We start from the raw sequence: 23,165 nt of genomic DNA, 5'->3' as shown, positions 1-23,165 counted from the left end.
TCACTTTGAAATCGCAGCTAGTTTAGTGGTGCTGAAAGAGTGAGCCTTCCCTAGGCTGACCTTGCGCTTTTGTTGAACCTCTGCTTGGTTCCTTGCTTCCTCCTCTTCCTCCCTCCACAACTCCTGCTTTTGCTTCTCCAGGTCTTCTTTATCATAGAAATTCTCTGCCAGCTCTCGTTCTTTCCTCAGGATTTCCTCCTGCCTTTCCTCCAGGATCTTCTCCTGCCTCTCTCGTATCTTTCTCTCGGCTGGTGGGTACAGCTCTGTGGTGTAACAGCCCCTGCCGTTGATGGCCACTAAAGTCTCGATCTTCTCCAGGAGTTTGGTCACCTGCGCTCGGTCCTCCATATTCTTGTTGTTGAAAAACAGAAACCCACCGCTGCACTTGCGGATAAAATCCCGTAGGTCCTTGTCGGAGCTGGCGATGATGTCGTTCGGCGTCTTCCCCTCCAGGCGGTCTCCGTGCGTGAAGAGGACGATGGTGTACATCCAGATGCTCTTCCCAAACATGTTCTCAATCAGCTTGTGCATGTCCTTGTCCTCTTTGGTGAGGTTCCCCACAGGAAGCACCAGCAGGAACACGTGGGGTCCAGGCTTGTACAACGAGACAGACTTCAGGATGTCTCGGATCACCTCCTTCTCCATGCACTTGGCCTTGTTCAGCCCGGGCGTGTCGATCACGGCCACAGGCCTGCCGTCGATGTTCCCCTGCACCTTCTCACAGAACTGCGTGACCCGGGCAAGCTGCATATCGGTGTTGAAGGTGTGGCAGCCCAGGATGGTGTTGCCTGCAGAGCTCTTCCCTGCTCCCCTGCGGCCCAGCAGCATGATACGCCACTCATCCATATCCCCTAAGATGCACAATGCAACAACAAACAAGGTTTTGGCAAAAAAACAAACAAAAAAAAAACAACAGGGCTAACTAAAATGTCGGGTTGTCACAATACCAGATTTGACCAGAATTTTAGTTTTTGATACAAATAGCAAGTGTCAGAAATCTCAAAACCAACCCCAGGGAGAGGTTGCTGAAGCACTGTTTAAGCATACCCTCTTAAAATGTGGGCTCTTTATCAAAGGGAGGGATTTGCATTGACACCACGATCCCACTGGAACACGCCCCCTTTAGTCAGACTGAGTGGCAAAACATTCTGCAGCTATCTGCTGAAGTTAAAAGCAGCTGGACTCGACAGCTATCCATCCACATTACTAAAGAAGAAGTGGTGCATGGACAGCAAGGTGTAGCCAGGAACGTCCGGCTAACTGGGGCTCAAACCACACTCATTTAGAGGATAAAGCCTCATACCTGAGAGCACAGGGAGTCCAGGGAACGGTCTTAGGAGTGTTTTCCACCGTTTTCAGGAACACTTAGTAAACTGACTCATCCAGGTTTTTGCTAACTTTCGCTTTTAAGGGAACTTTGGTGAGCTTGTTTTCCCCCACCTGTGTTATCAAGTGCCTGAATTCCAGCAATCCATTAGTTTCTCTGGTCTTTAGCTTTCAGCGGTCTGTCAGTCGCACAACAGCTCAGGCATTCACACCAAATCGGGCATCTTTATTTGTGTAATGAACACATCACAAACCCACTGCTCCACAATTTAACGCTCTATACGCCTCTATCCCACGCCTGGCATTAGGCAGCATGGTGTCAATAGGTTAATCTTGAGTCCTATTCTATTGGCAGTACGTCTCTACAGGGACTAGACAAGCTGTGCAATGGGTGCAACTTAAAGTATATGCATGCACTAATTAGAAGGTGTTCACAAACATTTGGACATGGAGTGTAGCCACAAAAAAGCATTCCTTTCAAAGAACCCCTTCAAAGATGAGTAAGTCAGCCTGGACCATAAACTGAGCCTCAATCTAGGTCTTGGAAACCGACTCCAAGGGCCAGTGTCCTGAACAGAGATTGAGCCTAATCCCTGCCTGAGACACTGGCCCCACTATAGACAGAAGCATGTCCAGTTCATTGACAGGCCTGTTTTCAGCTCCTCTAGCTCAATAAACTGAAGTCCAGACAGTTCAGAGAGCGTTGATATCCGGGGAGCTCTACTTGCTAACTGTCACTCCTCACTGGGAACAGGTTTCGTCTCAATCACTCATGGCCTGAAGCTTTCAGCCCGACAGGAAGACATGCTTCCGTCAGTCAGCTCCACTGCTGTACTCACCCTGAGAGAGCGACGGAGATCGGGTAAAACCGTTCAGGGCTTTCACGTTTTCATAAATCTCTCCATCTGACCCGGCTGGGGAGGAAAGAGGCATGCAGTTGTTTAATCCTTTAATAATTTATTTAAATTAAACATGATGTACGTTAAAAATGTTCAACAGATAATAAATAGGAACAGCGTAGAAGTTTGAGACGAGAGGGCTTTTGCTCCTCGGAAGTCATATCTCAGAGTTTTGGAATGCAGTCAGGAATGTTAACCACGAGGGGAAGTTCAAGTGGCTTCATTATTCAGACTGGTTATGAGCACAAGTGTGTAGCGTAGCCAAACCCAAAACAGTGTAAATGAGAATAATTTGTCTATATATTGTTGCTGTTGCACAAAAAAAAACAAAAAACTCTGATCTCAATAGAAATGCTCTAAAATGACTCGGAATAAAACCTTTTTCACTGAATTTGTCCTTCTTCTGTAAAGCTGCCACACTTTACCTCAACTAAAATCAATTTAACTTTAACTTTAAACAAATGTGATTCAATTTGCTAAGCAAGGAAATTAGTTTAACAGCTTGTATTCACACTTTACCAGGGTATTGCAGCGTACACAGTCCCAGAAAGGTTTCTTTTGGTAAAAAAAGGGGTAGTAAAATATTACATGCATGTTCTAAATGGTTCTAAAGTTTTTGTTATCAGAACATTTAATAGATCAAATGTCTTTATTTTTTGCATGTATTTGTTTATTCTCACTGTTGAATCCAGGCTTTTTATTAGTATATTAAGCATATATAAAAGTAATGAAAGTTTATAATTTATACTATTTTATTGTATAAAGTGATCTACAGTAAAGCAGCAGCTCCAGAGTGAGAGGAGGAGTGATCTACAGTAGAGCAGCTCCAGAGTGAGAGGAGTGATCTACAGTAAAGCAACCCAAGGAGCTTAACCAACAAACCCAGAGAAGAGTCTCAGCAGCTCAGTGTTAATGACTGAAATGACTGAACTGAGGAGAAGGTCCTCGCTGATAGGCCCGAGTAGAGGTGTAGGTTTGGAAAGGCTCAGGAAAGTATAAATTCATCAACATTTAAACCGAGTTCGTGAAGCTTGGAGTTGAGTAGTTGAGTGCGTACTGAACTAGGCCTGTTATCAACTTGTCTATTGACATGATCTCATGATCTATTTTTTGCTGACTTCCATATTGCCCATTGTGTTTACTTAGCATTGAGAGCTCAATAATGTGAAATAGCCAGGATGTCAACTTTGTCTAAAAACAGTGGTTTTATTTTTTTAATTTAGTTTTATTTATTTAGGATATTTAAACATGTTTGTAATCCAATTCCAGTTTCTGAATATTCTTAATAATTCATGTTAAAGTTCATAACTCATAACTTAAAAATATTGAATTGCATTATTAATGAAACATTTAGCATTTACATTTTTGTAAAACAAGGTGTTTAGCAGACACTCTTCTCCAGAGCAACTTACAAAAGTGCTTTACTGTTTATTCAGAAAATACCCTTAAATAGTTTAAGCAGCCTAGGATCCAAAAGATCCCTCTATGCTTAGATACTACTAAATACAGGAGTCAGTGTGGAGACCACAATACTCAAGCCCAAGTATTCTAGGACGAGGTGGGTCTTCAGCGAGCGACTTTGCTGTTCGGACACCCAGGTGAAGTTCGTCCACCACTTCGGTAAAGTATGATATCTCAGAGAACTCTAGACCTGACTGTTCCTTTGAGCCAGTCAGTAAAATCTAATATGAAAATATGAAAACAGTACAGATGTATAATTTGCTCAGTTTACTAGCAGGTGGTGTTGAGTCAGTGTGAGATGTTGAGCAAGAGTCTGACTCACAGTTGATTGGAGTGGCTGACAGAGAGTCGACATCTCCCACTTCAAACTTGACCCCGTTCCACACACTATACTCTTCGGTCATTCTCTCCTCTTCTAGAAGATACTTCAACAGTGTGGAAATGAATAGCTGGTTATTCCAACACTGGTTAGTCCAGTAGTTTCCAGTCCTGTTCCTGGAGAACCCCCTGCTCTGTTATTTTTACTGTTTATCCTGCTCCCTATGAGCTAATCAGCTCATTTACAAGCCCTCCCTGGGTTGAAGATGGTGTGTTAGAGCAGGAGACCATTGGGGGTTCTATAGGACCAGGAATGGAGCCTCTGGGTTAGTCCATTCACATTGTAAAGAAATAAACACTTACCACAAGCACACTCCTCTGGTCCACATCTGAAATACTCTATTTGGGTTCCTCTGTTGTGTACCTGGAGTCTCAGCAGTGTCTACAGTGCTGCCGTCCGGCTGAAGGAGAGCATGCTATCCTGAATCTGTTGCCCAGCATGCAGCTGATAAAGACAGGTGTGTGTGTCAGGTGGCAAACATGTGGACGAACAAGTGAAACGACTTAACAGTTTCTGAGTCTACAGTGGCAGAAGTACAAATAGCTTATCAGAGAGGGGGTGGGTTTAGTGTATAATGCAAGCGACTCCCTCCACAGGGGTGCTAGTCAGTGGTACGGAAGTCCCGGCCTGAAGCTCAGGTCTGCTGTGACTTGGTATGTGTGGTATGCAGACTTAGGAAGAATGACCCTGAAGAAACACCTGCATAAAGTCTGTGTCCTGCAGCCGTATCACACAAACAAACAAACAAGCTCTACCACAGAAACCACCTGAGACACCATAGAAACTGCATGTCAACCACTTAACAACTCAATAACAACCACCTAGCGGCCACTAAGCCAAGTCCATAGCAACCACTTGGGAGACCACCATAGCCAACCCCTGAAATACTCCAGTGACCACTTCGTAACAGGGTGGTGTTACACACACACACACCATTTGCATTAAACCACATTACTGGGCCAATCCTGATGACATGACACCATCTGACTGTTAGCATTACAACTTGTTTTGCTTTCTAATAGGAATTGGCTTAGTGGTCACCATTAGAGACCACCAGGTTTCTGCACGACCCAATCAGAAAAGCATTAAAAGTGTCTAGAATCAGTCGGGGGTCACTGGTTCAAGCTTTAGCATTGTTTACACTTCATATCAGCTCATTAGGAAAAGCATGTGGAGTATACTGGTGTATATAAGTGTGTAGACTTGTAATTTCTCCTAAATGGCCACTGCATGCTGTGCAAAATGAGGGACATCTTGTGGTCATATGCTGGTACCACATCATTCTGGCAGAGATTCAGCAGATTTTCTACACATTGTTTCTTTCTTTTTAACTGTCCGGACAAACTGGAGGGCTGTTGTGATCCTAATCACTCAACAACCTGTTGAGTCGTCAATGTATTTTGTTACATATACATCAAAGCATTTAGCGGATGTGACTTACAAAAGTGCCTCACTGTTTACTCAGAAAATATCCTTCGATAGTTTAGCAACAGAGTTAGTTTCACATTCATGGTTTGATTTGAACAACTTTTGATCCAAATTGGAAAGTCTGAGATGTTGGAAAGACAGACTGGTCAAAAGTGGAGGTACATTTTCACAAGCCACTTGTGAAAAGGCTAGTCCTAAAGGAAGTGTAAGGTCACCTACAACCCTGGACTCACCATCAACACACTGTTGCACTGCTGCAGTTCCGATTCAAAGATGAGAATTTGAGCAGAAGAATCTTCCCCAACTGCTGCACAGCCTCCAAGACGGAGGTCTGAGGGGTTTATCAGCTCTCCACTTCCAAACAAATCCTTCTGAACTTCCACATGCACAGCGCTCTCTCCACACTCAGCTGCAACACTGCTAACTCGAACAGGCTGCCGCCTCTCAAAATGCACCACAGGCTGCTTAGGCCTCTCTGGAGCTTGGGGGAAATGCCAAGTGAGCTTCTTCATTGGACCCTGCATCAACTGTTTGAACTGGACAGCCAGGGAGTCTTCAAGAGGATTGAAGAGCCCTCCTAAAGCAGGGTTCTGCACAGAGCCCCTTCTTGGCGTTTGTCAAGGCTGTGCATTACAAAGTCCAAACACAGCAAGCAATAAAATCCTCAAACCAGTTTTGTGTTTCAGTTCCATGTAAACAACCACCACACAGTCTGGGAATTACTCAGGTGCTTTGACAGATGTTTATATTTAGAAGTAGGTGACGGTAGCTCCACCTCCTTTTAGGCAATTAAATGTGCCTTTGGACTGCCTCACAGGTAAGATCAGTTCAAGCGTTCCCTCTTGATACAGTAACGTGATGTTCATCTCATAGGTTTACAATTTGACAATGAAGTCCTAGAAACAACAAATATCATCAATATTCAATATATATAATATCATCAATATGTATAGGTGGTGCAGGACATGGCCCATAAACAATAGGCAGTAGGGCAAGCGGGTGTGTGGTGTTGTGACTAATACACCGTACTGTTTCCTTATACAGAAATAAATGGACACAGATGTGGTCTTTTATCACACATATTATTAATTTGATTGGATGCAAAAATAAAATATATGTTTTAACTAAACCAATTTATAAAGATTTTTAATGAGATATTTGTTTGTTTAAAGCTTGATATCTTGATTTAGGGCAGAAGAATCAAATTTCACTAAGCAAAGTCAAATTGTAGGTGACTGGGGTCTGCATTCACACCTGTATTCACCTCAAAAGGTGTTCCAGTCAACATCTTAGCACAAAGATGGCCCTGAGTAGCAGGAATAGTGATCTAAGTTTTTTTTAGAAGGTTTCTGATTTAAGATCAGCCCTCGCTCTCACTACTGCTCCATGAATACTCCCACTAGCTATTGCTTCAACTGATCTCACCTGTGACACTTACCCAACAGGTCCAGAGGCATATGTAACCTTCGTAAATGAGGGGCGGAGCCACCGATGGTGCTGTGATATAAAAGCCATCGTCAAGTAGCATCACTATCTTTCAAAACGTCAGGACTGTGTCATGGAGCTAAGGCAAGCTGGGTTTGAGCTTTTACTGCTATGTTTATTTGGACTTTGTAATGCACAGCCTCAGCAAATGCCAAGAAGGGGCTCTGTGCAGAACCCTGCTTTAGGAGGGCTCTTCAATCCTCTTGAAGACTCCCTGGCTGTCCAGTTCAAACAGTTGATGCAGGGTCCAGTGAAGAAGCTTACTTGGCATTTCCCCCAAGCTCCAGAGAGGCCTAAGCAGCCTGTGGTGCATTTTGAGAGGCGGCAGCCTGTTCGAGTTAGCAGTGTTGCAGCTGAGTGTGGAGAGAGCGCTGTGCATGTGGAAGTTCAGAAGGATTTGTTTGGAAGTGGAGAGCTGATAAACCCCTCAGACCTCCGTCTAGGACGCTGTTCAGCAGTTGGGGAAGATTCTTCTGCTCAAATTCTCATCTTTGAATCGGAACTGCAGCAGTGCAACGGTGTGTTGATGGTGAGTCCAGGGTTGTAGTGACCTTACACTTCCTTTGGGACTAGCCTTTTCACAAGTGGCTTGTTGCTCTACAAAATCTCTCCCTCACTCTTCTTCCAGTTGACTGATTATGAGCTGGTCTACACCTTCGCTCTCCACTATACCCCGAAAACATTAGATGGGATGCCAGTTGTCAGGACTGGTAGTGCTGTGATTGCTGTGGAGTGCCACTATCCAAGGCAAGGGCCAGTTTGTGGTACTGGTGTTGGCTCCTGCTTCAGTCTATGACTTGCAGCTGTCTGGAAGGTGTGTTGTAATGTGGTGTCTTTTCCAGGTTACATAATGTAAGCAGCAATGCCCTCCTGCCCCTCTGGATACCTTATGCTGCTACCATGGTTGCTGAAGAACGTCTGGTGTTCTCCCTCAGGCTCATGATGGGTTTGTAACATGATCATGTTGAAGTAGTTTAAGGCTTGGTAAAGTGTCTACCTGACCTGGTGCACTCGTTCTCGCCCTTCAGATGACTGGCAGTTCGAAAGGCCGTCTAACCAGTATTTCCTGGGTGACGTCATGAACATTGAAGCATCTGTGATGCAGTACAACCATGTGCCTCTAAGGATATTTGTGGACAGCTGTGTAGCCACGGCTGTGCCTGACATGAATTCTGTCCCGAGATATTCCTTTATTGAGAACTTTGGGTGAGGATGCCTCCTTCATGACCTTGTCCAGCTTGTTCAGCTTCAGCCTAATCCTGTGACTGGTTCTAGGTGCCTGGCGGATGCTAAGCTTACAGACTCCACATCTCACTTCATGCCCCGAGCTCAAGGAGACAAGCTCCAGTTTCAGCTGGAAGCCTTTGTATTTCAGGAGCAGAGAAGTGGCTTGGTAAGAAACAGCTTGCTTTCGAAGCTCTGCAGTTGTGTTGTGGTCTAATGGTTTTTGCTTTGCTGTGTGTCAGATCTACTTCACCTGCTTCTTGAAGGCGACTGCCGCTTCTGTTCCCACTGATTCTGTGCACAAGGCTTGTTCCTTCGCTGCAAATCGGTCAGTTTCTGTTCTCTAGGTTGAAATGCTTGGGTTCTGTGGTAGTTGAAGGTATTAACTGAGACTTTACTTCCTCAGGTGGACTACAGCAGACGACGATGACCGGGTTTGTAGCTGTTGTGACTCAAACTGTGGTCTCGGGGATGGTGGACGTATGCCCCCTGTGCCAGGTAAGTGTGGTTGGTGTAAAGGGTTTCTGTGTGAGGTTCTGAGGTCTCTGTGGCTTGTGTATCTAAATGGCTTCATCTTGCATGGTTTCAGGTCCTCAGTGGGAAGGAAGGGTCTCTTTTGGTCCAGTCTGGGTTGAGGAGAAACTACCGGTGTGGCAGCAAGGATATGTAAATTAGGCTGTGACAAAATAAAAAGAAATATTAAAAGTATTGATTTCTTTTATTTTTTATTTATTTAATTGTGTTGTAATGTAACCCTGACCAATGTCTTGTAACTTGGAGGGTGCTTTGTTTGCTGTGCTGGAGGGGTTTAAGTAAATTCCATTTAGCTGAATTCATCTTCATGAGTGATGCATTGAACCTACATTGCAGAAAGTTTGCACGTGGCTTGTAGGGGTTGTGTCCCAATCCCATAACTAGTGCCTTTTTCTCATTTTCGCTCAGGCTGTGTCTCTAAGTAACACATACTCTGCTCATATCCAGCTGGGTCTGTACAGGCCATCAGTCTACACAACACACTGGCCTAACCCAACTGGCTCAATGTGCTGCTTATTTATTGGGACTTAAAATATAATTAACATAATTCTGATGTTTGAACATTGGAGCCTGGAGAAGCAGCTTGTTTTGCTATGCACTTCTGCTAGGTGGCCTAAAAATTCACTTTTGCTAATAGGACATTGCTCTCAATCTGCACACTGCTGCAGATGAGTGGCAATGTTGCCTTCAGGCTCCATAACTCCACTTGAGTTTAGTTTAGGTACCCACCTATGAAATTTTTTTTTTTTTTAATTATTTTGCTATGGTGAAATACACAGAACTGATCCTATGTGGCTAACAAAAGAGGATTGCTTAGTCAGAAAGAGAGAAGGGTATAGAAAAAGTCTGGTGGTGTATTTATGAACGTGTCTGGTGTTTGGAGGTCTAACAACTTCATAGGCTGTCCGGTCAACATGACCCACTATGGTTTTGACCAGCAAGCGCAGAGCTTCGCATGAAAAAACATCTTATAGAAGCCTAATTAGTTTTTCTCAGTAGTGTAAAATACAAGACTGGACATTTATGGCCTTCACAATTATAAAAAGTTTGACTGCCAGCTTGATCCGAGAACACTAACTCCAGTTCTGTCAGAAATCAGAGGGCTACAGTGGACAAGTCACTTGGGCGAATCACAGGCTTGGATGAACCAATCTGGTGTCTGAGACTTTGGCAATAAAATGAGTACATAGAGAACTGGGGTACGAGCAGGTCCCTGATCTTAAATAGAACATCTAGATCATGACTGACCATTTTTATAGTTGTTGAATTACATACAGTTGAAAGAAGATACATGAGTAATGCTTAAAGGTGTAATTTATTGAAAAAGAAGGTCTAACAGTTAATTTTTAAAGGAAGTGAAGTAAGACATGCAATATTAATCTGAAAGACAACCACATTTCACACACCATCATTCTCACCAGCACCCAGTATTCATTTTCATTCAATTTGCAATCTGCGATTCTCAGAGAATGTTCTGTATGTAGTATTCAGTGAGTGTTATGTCTGTATTTTGACCAGCTAAATATTCTCACCCGCTGGGTTGATGGAGACTGGATTAAATGCTGATTAGATTTGATTAAATTGATTTAATTATAGAAAATATTCATGTTAAATGATTGTCTTCAGGATGATATAAGAAAAAAAGTTCTTAGTGGTCAGGAGAGACGCCATTAGAATGACCGAAGATCCACACATAGCCAGGGCTTCTGATGCCTTCACTGATCTGTTAACACAAAATGAAGAACAAATATGAGAGTGCAACAAAGCAGATAAACACTGAACAGTGTCACGTGCCAGCAGACATACGAACAAAGCACAATACAGACTTAAAATAAAAGCAAAAATAATAATATAAAATGTTGAATGTAAGAATAAAAATAGCATATGTCAATATGACTTAAAATCAGGGGCACAGACAATTTTGGGTTCGAGTTTAGATTCTCGGGTCGAGATTTCCCACCACTGTCCTCGAGCCCTGTCGGGTCGGGCTCGAGCAAACGGCCTACGTTTTTAATTAATTATTTTATTTATTTGAAGCTGTGGTGTGTTAATCACAACATAGACAAGTAACAAATCACACCGTGAACGTAAAAAGGACCGGAGCGCGCAGCGCGCACACCTGAGCTCCTCCACCTGTCCGCATTGCACTTCACCTGAAGCGCCGCTAAACGTCATTTATTTTTGATCTTATGTTTTGATCTAAATGCAGAATGAATATGTGCGACAGCGTCATTCGTTTACAGCAACCTGAGCATTCGCACCAGCCTGTAGCCAATTACATTCGCTTTGATTAGACTACGGATCGTTTGATTGGCTATTATAGGTCTTTATTATTAAAATTATATCCGACGTTATTTTGGTTTATTTTGCATGTAAATGATGAGAGAGAGAAGGGTATAGAAAAAGTCTGGTGGTGTATTTATGAACGTGTCTGGTGTTTGGAGGTCTAACAACTTCATAGGCTGTCCGGTCAACATGACCCACTATGGTTTTGACCAGCAGGCGCAGAGCTTCACATGAGAAATCATCTTATAGAAGCCTAATTAGTTTTTCTCAGTAGTGTAAAATACAAGACTGGACATGTTTGACTGCCAGCTTGATCCGAGAACACTAACTCCAGTTGTTGGGCTATTGTAGTTTATTGATTGTGCAATACCCCCAATAGCCTTATTGCTGTTTTTTGCGTGTTTGCACTTTTGCACTGTATCAAGGCCACACCCTTAATATAAAAACGTTTGTTCAGAAAGTATTTTATATTCTTAAACCTTGTTAAATTCTATTAGAGTAGAGGAAAGTCATTCAGACATCATTCTTGTAGCACGTTTTGCCGATGTTCAGGCCTGTGGGTCATTGTTGGCATTGTCGGTGTTTTAATAATTTGAAGTTCCATTCTTAATAAACTTTACCTTTTTAATAACACGCTTCTTCCGTGTTGAGCTGTTCATTAACATCATTTAAACAGATTTCGGTCATTCAAACAAATGAGAATTGCAGTGAAAAGGTGAGTTTTAAAGCTCTACTCACTAAAATAATGTCGGGTTTATGTTCAGTAATGACGGGGCGCTCCGGGTCTGGCTCGGACAGAACGTGTACGGGCTCGGGTATAGTGGGGCTGGATTTTTTGGGCCTGATGTAAGCTCTATTTTGGGCCCCATGAAAATATCTTACACTTGCCTCTACAACTCAAATAATTCTGACAAAATACTCCAATAATACTGTAATAATTAGAATAATACTCCAATAATACTGTAATAATTAGAATAATACTCCAATAATACTGTAATAATTAGAATAATACTCCAATAATACTATAATAATTAGAATAATACTCCAATAATACTTTTGTACACCACAGTATTTTATTCATCAGTAACAGACCGCCTGGAGTTCCTGCTTAAAATAAATAACTAAACATTTTTTAAACTAAACATTTGGCCAAATTACTTAAGATAAATCCATGAAAAACGAGTAAATCAAGTATTTCTGTTTGCCTCTTGAATAGACTTTTTTTTTTGCGTCAGTCACAGATGGAGTAGTTGGAGTAATTGGGAGGAGGAACTCCACTTCTTCACTCCACGCTGGTTGCGATTGGCTCAAAAACATCCTTGTTTGGTATAAATGTTCGCAGTCTTTTCCCTTATTTTAGGCTGAACATATTCATTGATGAATATGTGCAGCATCTCCAGTGAATATATGATCATTTCATATATATCATATTTTGTACACTCACCTGTGCTTCCAGCAGTCCAGGTAAAAGGCCCCACAGAGATAGCCGCCCTGTCATGGATGTCCAGCACAGACCGTCCAGCTCTTTGCTGGTGACCAGGGGAACAGTTCTGCAATAGACGACACTGATAATCAGGGTTGGTAAAGGGTTGAGCACTCTCTCTACCAGTTAAGATGCTTTTGGGAAACTGGGCTCTATTCAGGTAAGACACTTGCAGCACCACTAGAGGGAGACACAGCCAAACAGATACTCTGAAAGCAATGACGTCATGTATAGCTGTATGAGAATAAAATAAAACTCATGACTCTAACAGTGTGTAGGTCAGTAGGTTTTACTGCAGTCTACATTAAAAGTACATGTATCGTTCAGTTGTGCTTTTAGAGCATCATGAAGAGGGGGCTGAAGAACCCTTGTACAGACGCATTTGAATGACAGTGGCTAAGAAATGTAGGCCACTTTTTATGGTGGATGTATTGTGAAATCTGACCGCTGCACAGTTGTTGCTCTGCAGAAGGCACAGGTGAATGGAGCAGTGCAGGAAAACTCTGCGGCTGTCGCTGTTAAAGGCGAACATCCTGAGGGAGAAACTGCCGGTGGTGGAGACGCCATTCTGTAGGACTTTCACCGTCTTATCAGCTGGGTTAGGACACCTGGGGATATTTAACAGTGTTTGAGCTTCAAGCAGAGCAGGCCTCAGAGGATAATATGAGGATAAATAACTGTGATGTCTCCATGGCTGTTCCTTACCCTTTAACGATGAGGTCCCAGCGGACAGCGTAATGCTGGTCTTTCTCAGGAGTGGCCCAACAGGAGTCGATCACTGTGGCAATCTGGCGGCTGTCCACCCCCTGAACAAACACTCCCACATAGATCCGCTGGTTCACCTTTAAGTTCACACTACCATTGTAGGGGTGGGAGAGGCCAGCATCCTGATAGGGAATCATCCTGACCTGATACATCCCCTGACCATCTGGAAGGGTCTTGTGGATTATGCTGTTGGAATCACAGGTTGATCAGTGGTACACTGCATGTACATGTAGAGTTTCTATATTTCTTTAAAACAATGCTGAGACTTAGGGAAGACTTGCATATATCCCACCTCTCCAGAGGGTTTAATTCAATGTCCATGGTTAGAGTCTGGCTGATCTGATAAACGCAGGAGAAATTCAGTTTCAGAGAGTTCTTTCTGTTGATGGGCCCCTCTGCTGAGTCTTCTACCCCCTGGATAGCGTTCTCATAGATGAAGTGGGTACCGTTGGCCTGTAGATGAATAAATCACATCACATTTTATGATCATGTATTGTTGTTCATGAGAGTTTATTAGTCTGGATGGTTTCTGTTCACTGTACCGTGAGGTTGGTGCCACAGATGTGGTCATTGTTATCAAAGTGGAACACCAGTCTGCCGTTTTGGAGAGTTCCTGTGCAGTTGGGGTCACTCAGGTGCAGGACGTCAGCAGAGAAACCAGCTTCAAAGAGCTGACAGCGGGACAGAGACATGGTGCCAGAGCTGCTCTCACACTGTTCTCTGGAGTCTGTGACGAATAGAGAATATAAAAGGTCAGCTGGTGCTCTGAACACTGTGTGAACTTCCAGATATTCACATTTGATTTTGGTGTTTCTACCAAAGGACTCTTGATCCGTTCTGGTGCGACTCTCATTACAGAAGCATCCATAGACTCCATCTCTCTCCCCACACCACTCATCCACAGTGCAGTTCAGCTCCTTGCAGGGGTCCACAGTGGCTGAAGAGAAAAAGGTTTGAGGGGCAGATTTATTAATAGTTTGTGCTGTTAGATCCTGCAGTATTATCAATTGGGTTGGTACTGCTCCTTGGCGCTTTCCGTATACTCCCAAATACTGTGAGGATGTTATTATTATAAACCACCTACTGCTGTTCATATAGGTGTGCTTTTAAACAGAGCCTTAACTGACACTCTGAACACCTGGAAAAAAGATTGGTAATAACACGGTTGCCCGTAGCTATAGTTTTACTAATAACATATTTGCTTAACTTATTATTAATAATAATAACAATATTATATTATGATTCATTATATATGATAACATTTGTTTATAATACACACTGAATAAGTATTTCCAGTTTGGCTTGCCATAAGATATACAGTCATTTAAGGCTCATTTAAATTTCTCCACTTTCTTTACAGTCTGGTAAATCTGGGGATTATTCGTTATATATATATGAAAGAAAGCTTATAGAAGTATAGAAGATCACTTTACATTCAACATAGCTCAGAGTGATCAAACAACACATGCAATATGCATATATAGAGCCAACAAGCTTTAATAAGTTTGCATTGACCAAACAAACAACTAATCATTAATTATTACAAAGGATGATTTTTTTTAATATGCCACATTCAGTGGGAGCTAACTGCATTTACATTTAAATTGTGTTGAGTGCTGCTAATAGCTAAGCAAAAAACATCCACAAAATCATACATTATAGTGACCTTTTAAGAGAGTTCTGGCTTTACTTATGGACTAATATTAGTAGTTTACTTCGTATTCCCATTGAAGGCATGGGGCTACCTCGGTACACAGAGTTCTTGTGCATGCATAATTTACAGGAAGTGGAAATGATTTCTGGTAATTACCAGGTAATTGTTCTTTAAAACTGGCACTATCATTACTAAGCTTCATAAAAAGCTTACCTGTAGTAGTGGTGGTGGCCACAGTTGTTTCTGGAACAGTTATTGGGGAAATGCTATCAGCATCTGAAAGGAGGATTTTTTTTAAACATTAGTCAATACTATGAGAAATAAATGTATAATATAATAAGAAACCTAAAATTATGACATTTCAGAGATGGAATATCATAACAGTAATCATACACACCTGCACAGTAAGCTGATGCACAGGTGACGGGACTGACAAACTCATATACGTAGTAATTTCCTGGACAAGCTTTCACTTGAATGGGGAAAGATTTAAAATAACAGCAGTCACCATACCAGCTCCCGCAGACCTGCCGAGTGACCACTCCATCTTCCAGTCGTGGATGAGAACCATTGAGCCAGAGAGGGATATCAGTGCCACACCTGCCTTGAGTGACACAAGTTTCTGGCATCCGGATGTTATTGCCATCATAGAGAAGACGATACCAGCCGTTCCAGCTGATGGCAGTGTCACACCACCACCACCAGTAGTTTGTCTGGTTTGTTGATCTCTGTGGGTCGTCCAGTGTATCGTAGTTGTAGCAGGGGTCATCACTTGGTTTGGTGAAAGTAACTGTTATAGAGTTGGCAGTAAAGTTTTTGCTCAGTGATTCAGTGATTTCTCCTCTGCTCTTTACACTCTGATGTAACAATAAGTTGACCTGGAACTTAACACTGTTATTTTCCCAATTTGGTTTATGTGCGGCACTTTGTAGCACTTTGGTTGACATTGTAAGTGTGCTATGTAAATAAAGTTGTCTTATTAAGAATACTAAGATTTTTTTCTCATAGTTTAGTTGCTCAAAAAAACACCCAATGACAGAACACGACATAAGTAACATAGCTTTATTACCTGTACAGTATGTTGGCATTGGTAGTGATACGTCTGGTTTGACGAGTTTGTAGACGTAGTAGTCTCCTGGACAGGCCTTCACCTGGATGGGTTTGGATAATCTGTTATTATAACACTGATAGTCTTGATCGATTCTGGATCCATAGATTTCTCGGGTGACGATGCCGTCTCCAAGCCGTGGATGAGATCCACCAAGCCAGAGTGCTGTAAAGCCACCACATCCTGTGTAGCTCACACACCCCTCAAAAATCTGAGCACTTGCTCCATGAAAGTAGAACCGATACCAACCGTTCCATTCAACAACAGTGTCGTCATGACCTCTGTTTTTGTACCAGTACCAGTAATCCCAGCTGCTTATGTTTCTCCAGTCATCATCAACTGCAGTGTAGTCATGGCAGGGGTCAAAGGTATAGTCTGTTGGTGTAGTTAACAGATAAACATAGATAACAGTTCTAATTAGCAAAAGGAGCAAGTTGTCTACATGTGCATTTCCATTGAAATTTCCAAATGAAATATTCTATCAAAATAGTCTACGTACTTGCTAAATCTACCTAATAAGTTTATAAACAAACAAGCATAAGAGCACCTACTTGTGGTGATGTTGAATCCTGAAGCAGTGGTTGCAGTTGTTGAGGCATTAGTGGGAGTTATGGTGCTAACATCTGAAAAGAGGAGCATTTTAAAATAAACATGTAAAAATAAAATAAACCATTGCAACATTCAACATTAAGGACATGTATTACCTGTACAGTAGGTCATGTGGTATAACGGACTGACAAGCTCATAGACATAGTAGTTTCCAGGGCAGGCCTTTATCCGAATTGGGTTAGAACGGAAATAACAGCAGTCATTTCCATTCTTCCCACAGATCTGACGAGTGACCACTCCATCCTCTATCTGAGGATGAGATCCATTGAGCCACAGAGTGTTATAAGAACCACATCTGTTCACATCAACACAGCTCTCTGACATACGGATGTTCATCCCATAGTAATACAGACGGTACCAGCCGTTCCAGTAGAAGTCACTGTCAGAAATCTGCCATGTAACACTCTCATTATTGGCTCTCCAGGGTTGGTCCAGTGAGACATAGTTGAAGCAGGGGTCAGTTACGTTGTCAAAAGCAACTGGATCATGGAAAGAAGTGTTTTGTTAGTTTCAACATTTAAGTTTTAGTAAAGATGACCATAAAACATGAAATGGTTTTGTTTAATTTGGATCATTTTACTTTAAAAGAAAAAAAAAACATTATTAAACATGATATGAATCATACAATATACATACAATATATTGTAGCTTGAGCCATTGTTACATGGTTAAACTATGAACATTAATACTCTCAACAATTTTCATGTTTACATAAATGGATTAAATCTGAAATATTTGATATAAGCAAAATTATTTTGTAGTATCTGATAGACCATAACAAGCAGCATCACTTCTTGTAGAGCTATAATTTTTCACTAAAGCAGGTAAGGTTTAAAAAGAGTCTGAATTGTGTTATTAACAACAACAACAACAACAACAACAACAATAATAATAATAATAATAATAATATATTGTTAACATATGTAACATATACATGAAAACAACATTTTGGTAGTAAAAAAATGAAAAAAAGATTTCTGTACCTGCACAGTATGAAGGCACTGGATTGGAAAGTTTTGGTCTAACCAGTTTGTAGACATAGTACTGTCCTGGACAGGCCTTCACCTTGATTGGGTTAGATGTGTAGCTGTAGCTACACTGGTTATAATTGTAATTGTTGTAGTAGTAGTAGTAGTAGTAGTAGTAGTAGTAGTAGTAGTTGTTGTAGTCATTCACATGATTGGTTCCATAGATGTCTCGGGTGACGATGCCGTCCTCCACTTGTGGATGAGATCCATTGAGCCAGAGCGGGGTGTAACCACCACATGTTGTAGAGCTCACACACCACTCAGAAATCTGGGCACTTTTCCCCTGCAGATACAGCCGATACCAGCCGTTCCACTCAACAAGGGTGTCATCATGACGCTTGGAAGCCATGGTATAGAAAGTGTGTGTATTTCTCCAGTTGTCATCAAGAACATTATAGTTGTTGCAGGGGTCAGTGTTATTTGTTGGAGAAGGTGCTGTGAGAACAGATCAATAACAAACAACCAATAATCAAAGTTCAGTAAAGAAGTCTGATTGCATCAGCACAGCTGTAGCTTTTATAGTTTTGCGTTTTAAAGTTTGTGGAAAGGTTATGGTGGGTCTGAACTAAATGCAGAATATAAAGTTTCACTTAAAACACATTTGTTTTTGCTTTACATCAAGATGTAGTGCATGGTTGCGCTAGAGCTACACAGTGTATTGTTTCAGCATCATTATTGCAATTTGCATATGTTCAATGGCCACATCACAGAAAGAGCAAAGTCTTGTGCAAAGTCAGATTCATTTTTTTTCAATGTTTGTAATTCTTTACCTTTTTGCTGCTTGACACGAAAGGAAAATTCACACCAATTTAGTCCCAATGATATATCTGTCTTCTAATCTACTCCTCTCATTATATAATTACATTTTTCATCATCATTATTGTCACAGTTATATAGTGCTATAAATCTTGTGCAATTTTGTACTCTTGCTGAAATGCACTTTAGTTGCCTTTTGTGAGTTTGGACAATTATATGGTTGTAGTATAAAAAGTGACTACACGACAATGGGGTGAGAGACCTCTGACATAGGAGACGGACAGAGGTATGCCTGAGGAAAAGGGGCGCAAAACTTAAATATAAAAATATGAGACAGATAGAACTTCATAAGACAGACATGGTTCTCCTTTCAAACATAAATTTTAAATCAATTTTGTCAGTTCTAATCATGCATTTCATAAATGACTGTGGTCCTGAGTTAAACAGGTACATTTTCATTAGTCAAATCAATTTAATTATTTAATTTAAGGAGTTTGGAAATACTTTTATTAATACATCATTATTAACCAATATTAGCTATGAATAAACATATGGATGTTTATACAAGACTATTCATTTTCATTAATTAGTTCATCTTTTCAGGGTTTTATCAAATGATTAAGATGTTTCTAACACTGATACATGCTTTTCGTATTTTATGTTTGATGTGTATACAAACATCAAACAGCCAGTATATTAAAACCAGCTCCCTAATGTTGTTTTGGTCTGCCAAAACATGACTTTCAAGAACGGATTGCTAACTTTCTAATATAAAAAAATGAATCAAGATTATTCACTCCCACTGCGAATTGAACTGTATGTTTTTTTGTGGTTCATTTTTATAAAGCAGTATCAGTGTATCTTAGAGTTCAGAAGTGTTTCCATAGCGGTGTAAATTGCATTCTGAGTGTGTGTGCATGCAGGATACCTACTTGTGGTTAAGTTGATTGCTGATTCTAAAGCCGGGGTTATGCTGCTGACATCTAAGAGACAAAATATTTGAAACATCCTGAATTTAGGATTTGCAATATACACAAAAAATTTAGTAAAAAACAAGCAGTACCTGTACAGTAGGCCGTATTGCAGTATTGTTCAGGATTGACAAGCTCATAGACGTAGTAGTTTCCTGGACATGCTTTTACTCGGATTGGAGTGGATCTGAAATAACAGCAGTCGTATCCTGCATTTGCACAAACCTGACGAGTGACCACTCCATCCTCTACCTGAGGATGAGGACCGTTGAGCCACAGAGTATAATACGAACCACATCTGTTTACATCAACACAGCTCTCTGCCATATGGATGTTCATCCCATAATAGAATAGCCGGTACCAGCCGTTCCAGTTGAAGTCTTGATCACAGACGTTCAGTCCAGTCGCATTATTGGCTCTCCAGGGTTGGTCCAGTGAGATGTAGTTGTGACATGGATCATAGGTCAGTCTGTTGAAAACAACTGTCATCAGAAAGAAAAGTTTAAAATAATTCAGTGTTTTTATTAAATACATAAATATTCTTGTATATTTATTTTGCAAATGTGATTTCTTTAGAGGAGATCTAGAATCAGGGATAGGTTAAAATGTACCTGCACAGTATGTTGGCATTGGGAGTGACACGTCTGGCCTGACGAGCCTGTAGACGTAGTAATCTCCTGGACAGGCCTTCACTTGGACTGAGTTAGATCTGCTGAAAGTGCACTGGTTACCATAGTACCAGTAGTAGCTGTAGGATCCGTAAATTTCCTTTGTAACAATGCCGTCTTCTAGTCTTGGGTGAGAGCCGTTGAGCCACAGTGCAGTGTAACCACCACATGTTGTATAGCTCCCACACCAATTAGTATCAGCAATCTGAGCACTTTTACCCTCAATATACAGCCTGTACCAGCCCTTCCATTCAACAACAGTGTCATCATGGCCCTGATAGAAGTAGCCATTGAAGCTTGGTTTTCTCCAATAGTTGCCAGCAATACTGTAGTTTTTGCAGGGGTCAAAGCTGTGGTTGGTGGGACCGGACGCTGTGAAAGTAAGATTCTGTAAGTGAGATTTAAAGCTACTTTAACAGAGATTGACTGTGCTTTTGAATTTCTGTTTATTCAAATGTCCATTGATTGCAGTAAAATACTATAAATGTAGTAGATGTTGTTTTTGTCTCTCCTGCGATGAAGGAAAATAGCTCCTCACTTTCAGTTCCACCAAATGCACCAACTGTCAAGAACTACTATGAATCTGATGGAAAGCTGTGAAAATGGCATTGATGCAATGATGTCTGAAAACTGTAGTTCCACAATCGTTATTCAACCAACCTGAACAACCTGCTGCAGATCTGCGATAGAATGGGCAAAAATCACTTTCAAAGAGTAGGTAATGTGTAAAAAAACTCACCCCAAAAAACTAAAGCTCTCATTGCAGAAAAAAAATAAAATAAAATGGTGCTTGTACCAAGTCTTCAGGTTTTTATTTGAATCTGCTGAGCTGTAATGAATTTTGATACAAGTAAACACTGTCTGGAAGAATCTGTTTAAGAGTCATTTGTATTTGAATAATTTTGCAAGGCACAGTGTACAATGTGTTTTTTGATCCTGAAGATGGATTCTCACTTGAATGCATTTTGAATGTATTTGTCTAGTTGTTTTAATGAGTGCAGTGAATAAGATATTTTGTGTTCGCCTGGTTCTCTTTCTTGTATAAAATATGCATCGATTGTTGATACAGTTTGTCTTGTACCTGTAGAGAAGTACTGCTAATAGAATAGGATTCTCTGGGGCATTTAAACATGTACCTATCGGCACCATGTCAGGGGTTGGTTAAAGGGGTATAGAGCCCCCCAGCATTGAGCTGTGGAGCAGTGGAAGAACTGTGTTTTCTGCAATGATGGTGGTGGTGCTCCATTCAGTACTTTTGGGATCAGGTGAGGATTTCAGGGAGAGGATTTTGGGATGGGGTGGGGGTGATTATCCAACATCCTGACCTCACTAACGCTCTTGTGGATAAATGCAATCACATTGTCACAGCAATTATCTGAAATCTAGTAAAAAAACCTTCCCTGGACAGTAGAGACAGTTACTCCAAGCAGGAAAACTCTTTCAAAAACTCTCTTTTAATAACCTTGATTTAGGAAGAAACAATAAATAAGCAGATGTCCCAATACTTATGTATGTATAAAATGTACAATAAATAGTTTTCAAAAAACATTATTCAGTAGGCTACTAGCCCAACAAGGCACTTATAATAGGGAGCTCTTAAAGTACATCGTTGTTAAAGCAGTCAGATGACCAAATTTGAGCATTTTTCACCCACAACCAAAATCATACACTTGCTATTTACACATGTAATCTAACTTAATAATAATAATGCTCAATGCAAATGCAATCATGGCATGTTTAGCGGACCGGTTCACTAAATCTTTCCAAATGGTTCAAAGACAGCAAAAAGTCTTGACGTGCAGTGAAACGGGGCAAGTTAATGTTCAACACTGACACATATCTATATGACTTCTCTGAAAAACACCATAGAAGTAATGAAGATGTGTAGATAATGAACATGGACGCCACCGTAATCCCTACAGGAGACTTTTAATCTACAGGCCTATTTTAATATTTTAAATTCAGTCATTTATTAAGAGAGTAAATGGATCTGAAAAATGTGTAAACTTACTTGTGTTGAGTTCTGAACCAGTGGTTGAGGCCAGGTTTGGAGTTATAGTGCTGACATCTGGAAACAGGACATTTTAAAATCAAACATGACAACACACTCCATATAGCTGGGTCATGAATCATACTAATAATTATTCATAAGGAGAAGACAGGTCTAAATGTACTTGTGCAGTAAGCCATGTTGCAGTAGTAGGCTGGTTTGATGATCTTGTAGACGTAGTAGTTTCCTGGACATGCTTTCACTTGTATTGAGGTGGAACCAAAGAAACAGCAGTCATATCCTGCATTTGCACAGACCTGACGAGTGACCACTCCATCCTCTATCTGAGGATGAGAACCGTTAAGCCAGAGAGTGTAATAAGTACCACAACTGTATGCAGGAACACAGCTGTCTGCCATACGGATGTTCATCCCATAATAGAACAGCCGGTACCAGCCGTTCCAGTTGAAGAATTTGTCACAGATTCCCATTCCTGTCTCATTATTGCCTCTCCAGGGTTGATCCAGGGAGGTGTAAGTCTTGCAGGGATCGGAAAAGATAGTATTCGATGTCGCTGAAACAGAATTTTTTTTTCAATAAAAATATTTACGTATTTGATTTTACTTGTTAATGTTAGTCAGATACCACAGTCTTGGTAGATGATAAAATCTCTGCTGATGATCGTTAGTACACTGCGTGTAGAAGCTTTTTTCTCATTCCATCTGAGAAGAAGTACACAGTGGAGCGAAGGTACGTTCCTCCAGGACCATGGTGCAACACAGTACAGACAATACTGATATTAAGCGTTTCTGTAGGTTAAAAGGACTATGACAATTCTATGTTTTCTATGAAATCTGTTTAATTTTACATTTCAGTACGGATGAATAGAAACAATGTGACACTCCTATTATGGATGATTATATATTACAAATGATCAAAAACATTTACCATTACATATGACTTGATCTTGTGTTATCTTATGTGTTTTGATCTCAACAGGAGATACACACTGGCTACCGCTGGTATGTTCTGGGCAACCCTGGACTAACTGGTTTTGTAGGGCTTTTGTACACAATGAGATTTCAGTTCAAGTTCAGCGTTTCAAACTGTG

General features: G+C 41.0%; 3 protein-coding genes across 3 annotated transcripts; 1 reads left to right on the top strand and 2 right to left on the bottom strand.

Moving 5' to 3' along the window:
• On the bottom strand, positions 1-4,090 carry LOC140551124 (GTPase IMAP family member 7-like). Its single transcript, XM_072674490.1, has 3 exons — positions 4,009-4,090; positions 2,166-2,240; positions 1-851 (listed from the first exon to the last, which is right to left on the bottom strand). Exons 1-3 carry the CDS (start codon positions 4,088-4,090, stop codon positions 1-3), a joined length of 1,008 nt encoding a protein of 335 aa, XP_072530591.1.
• Positions 4,091-7,051: 2,961 nt separating this feature from the next.
• Positions 7,052-8,877, top strand: LOC140551123 (zona pellucida sperm-binding protein 3-like). The gene is made up of 8 exons (XM_072674489.1): positions 7,052-7,507; positions 7,607-7,725; positions 7,821-7,924; positions 8,007-8,184; positions 8,254-8,371; positions 8,445-8,530; positions 8,609-8,700; positions 8,792-8,877. The coding sequence occupies exons 1-8, from the start codon at positions 7,052-7,054 to the stop codon at positions 8,875-8,877; spliced, it is 1,239 nt and encodes a 412-aa protein (XP_072530590.1).
• A 1,507-nt stretch (positions 8,878-10,384) lies between these two features.
• Positions 10,385-22,545, bottom strand: LOC140551023 (uncharacterized). The gene is made up of 19 exons (XM_072674392.1): positions 22,239-22,545; positions 22,076-22,132; positions 20,008-20,436; positions 19,489-19,878; positions 17,818-18,104; positions 17,625-17,739; positions 16,737-17,120; positions 16,584-16,655; positions 16,025-16,407; positions 15,320-15,781; positions 14,324-14,350; positions 14,088-14,262; positions 13,813-13,997; positions 13,563-13,723; positions 13,211-13,456; positions 12,951-13,113; positions 12,467-12,572; positions 11,188-11,246; positions 10,385-10,459 (listed from the first exon to the last, which is right to left on the bottom strand). The coding sequence occupies exons 1-19, from the start codon at positions 22,543-22,545 to the stop codon at positions 10,385-10,387; spliced, it is 4,083 nt and encodes a 1,360-aa protein (XP_072530493.1).
• Positions 22,546-23,165: the final 620 nt, after the last annotated feature.

The sequence above is a fragment of the Salminus brasiliensis genome, chromosome 3 (assembly GCF_030463535.1).
Source record: "Salminus brasiliensis chromosome 3, fSalBra1.hap2, whole genome shotgun sequence".
Taxonomy (NCBI): Eukaryota; Metazoa; Chordata; class Actinopteri; order Characiformes; family Bryconidae; genus Salminus; species Salminus brasiliensis.
Note: the sequence above shows the minus strand (reverse complement) of the source record. Positions and strands in the feature narration are given on the sequence as shown.

Excerpts from the sequence above, each read along its gene's own strand:
- LOC140551124 (XM_072674490.1), bottom strand. The coding sequence starts at position 4,090 with ATGACCGAAGAGTATAGTGTGTGGAACGGGGTCAAGTTTGAAGTGGGA. Across the intron at positions 2,241-4,008 it reads GTCAGCCACTCCAATCAACT|CCGGGTCAGATGGAGAGATT; the intron begins GTGAGTCAGACT and ends TTTCCTCCCCAG. Across the intron at positions 852-2,165 it reads ATCTCCGTCGCTCTCTCAGG|GGGATATGGATGAGTGGCGT; the intron begins GTGAGTACAGCA and ends TGTGCATCTTAG.
- LOC140551123 (XM_072674489.1), top strand. The coding sequence starts at position 7,052 with ATGGAGCTAAGGCAAGCTGGGTTTGAGCTTTTACTGCTATGTTTATTT. Across the intron at positions 7,508-7,606 it reads AGTGCAACGGTGTGTTGATG|TTGACTGATTATGAGCTGGT; the intron begins GTGAGTCCAGGG and ends CTCTTCTTCCAG. Across the intron at positions 8,372-8,444 it reads AGGAGCAGAGAAGTGGCTTG|ATCTACTTCACCTGCTTCTT; the intron begins GTAAGAAACAGC and ends GCTGTGTGTCAG.
- LOC140551023 (XM_072674392.1), bottom strand. The coding sequence starts at position 22,545 with ATGGGAATCTGTGACAAATTCTTCAACTGGAACGGCTGGTACCGGCTG. Across the intron at positions 20,437-22,075 it reads TGGTTCAGAACTCAACACAA|CGTCCGGTCCCACCAACCAC; the intron begins GTAAGTTTACAC and ends TTACTTTCACAG. Across the intron at positions 13,998-14,087 it reads AACGGATCAAGAGTCCTTTG|ACTCCAGAGAACAGTGTGAG; the intron begins GTAGAAACACCA and ends TATTCGTCACAG.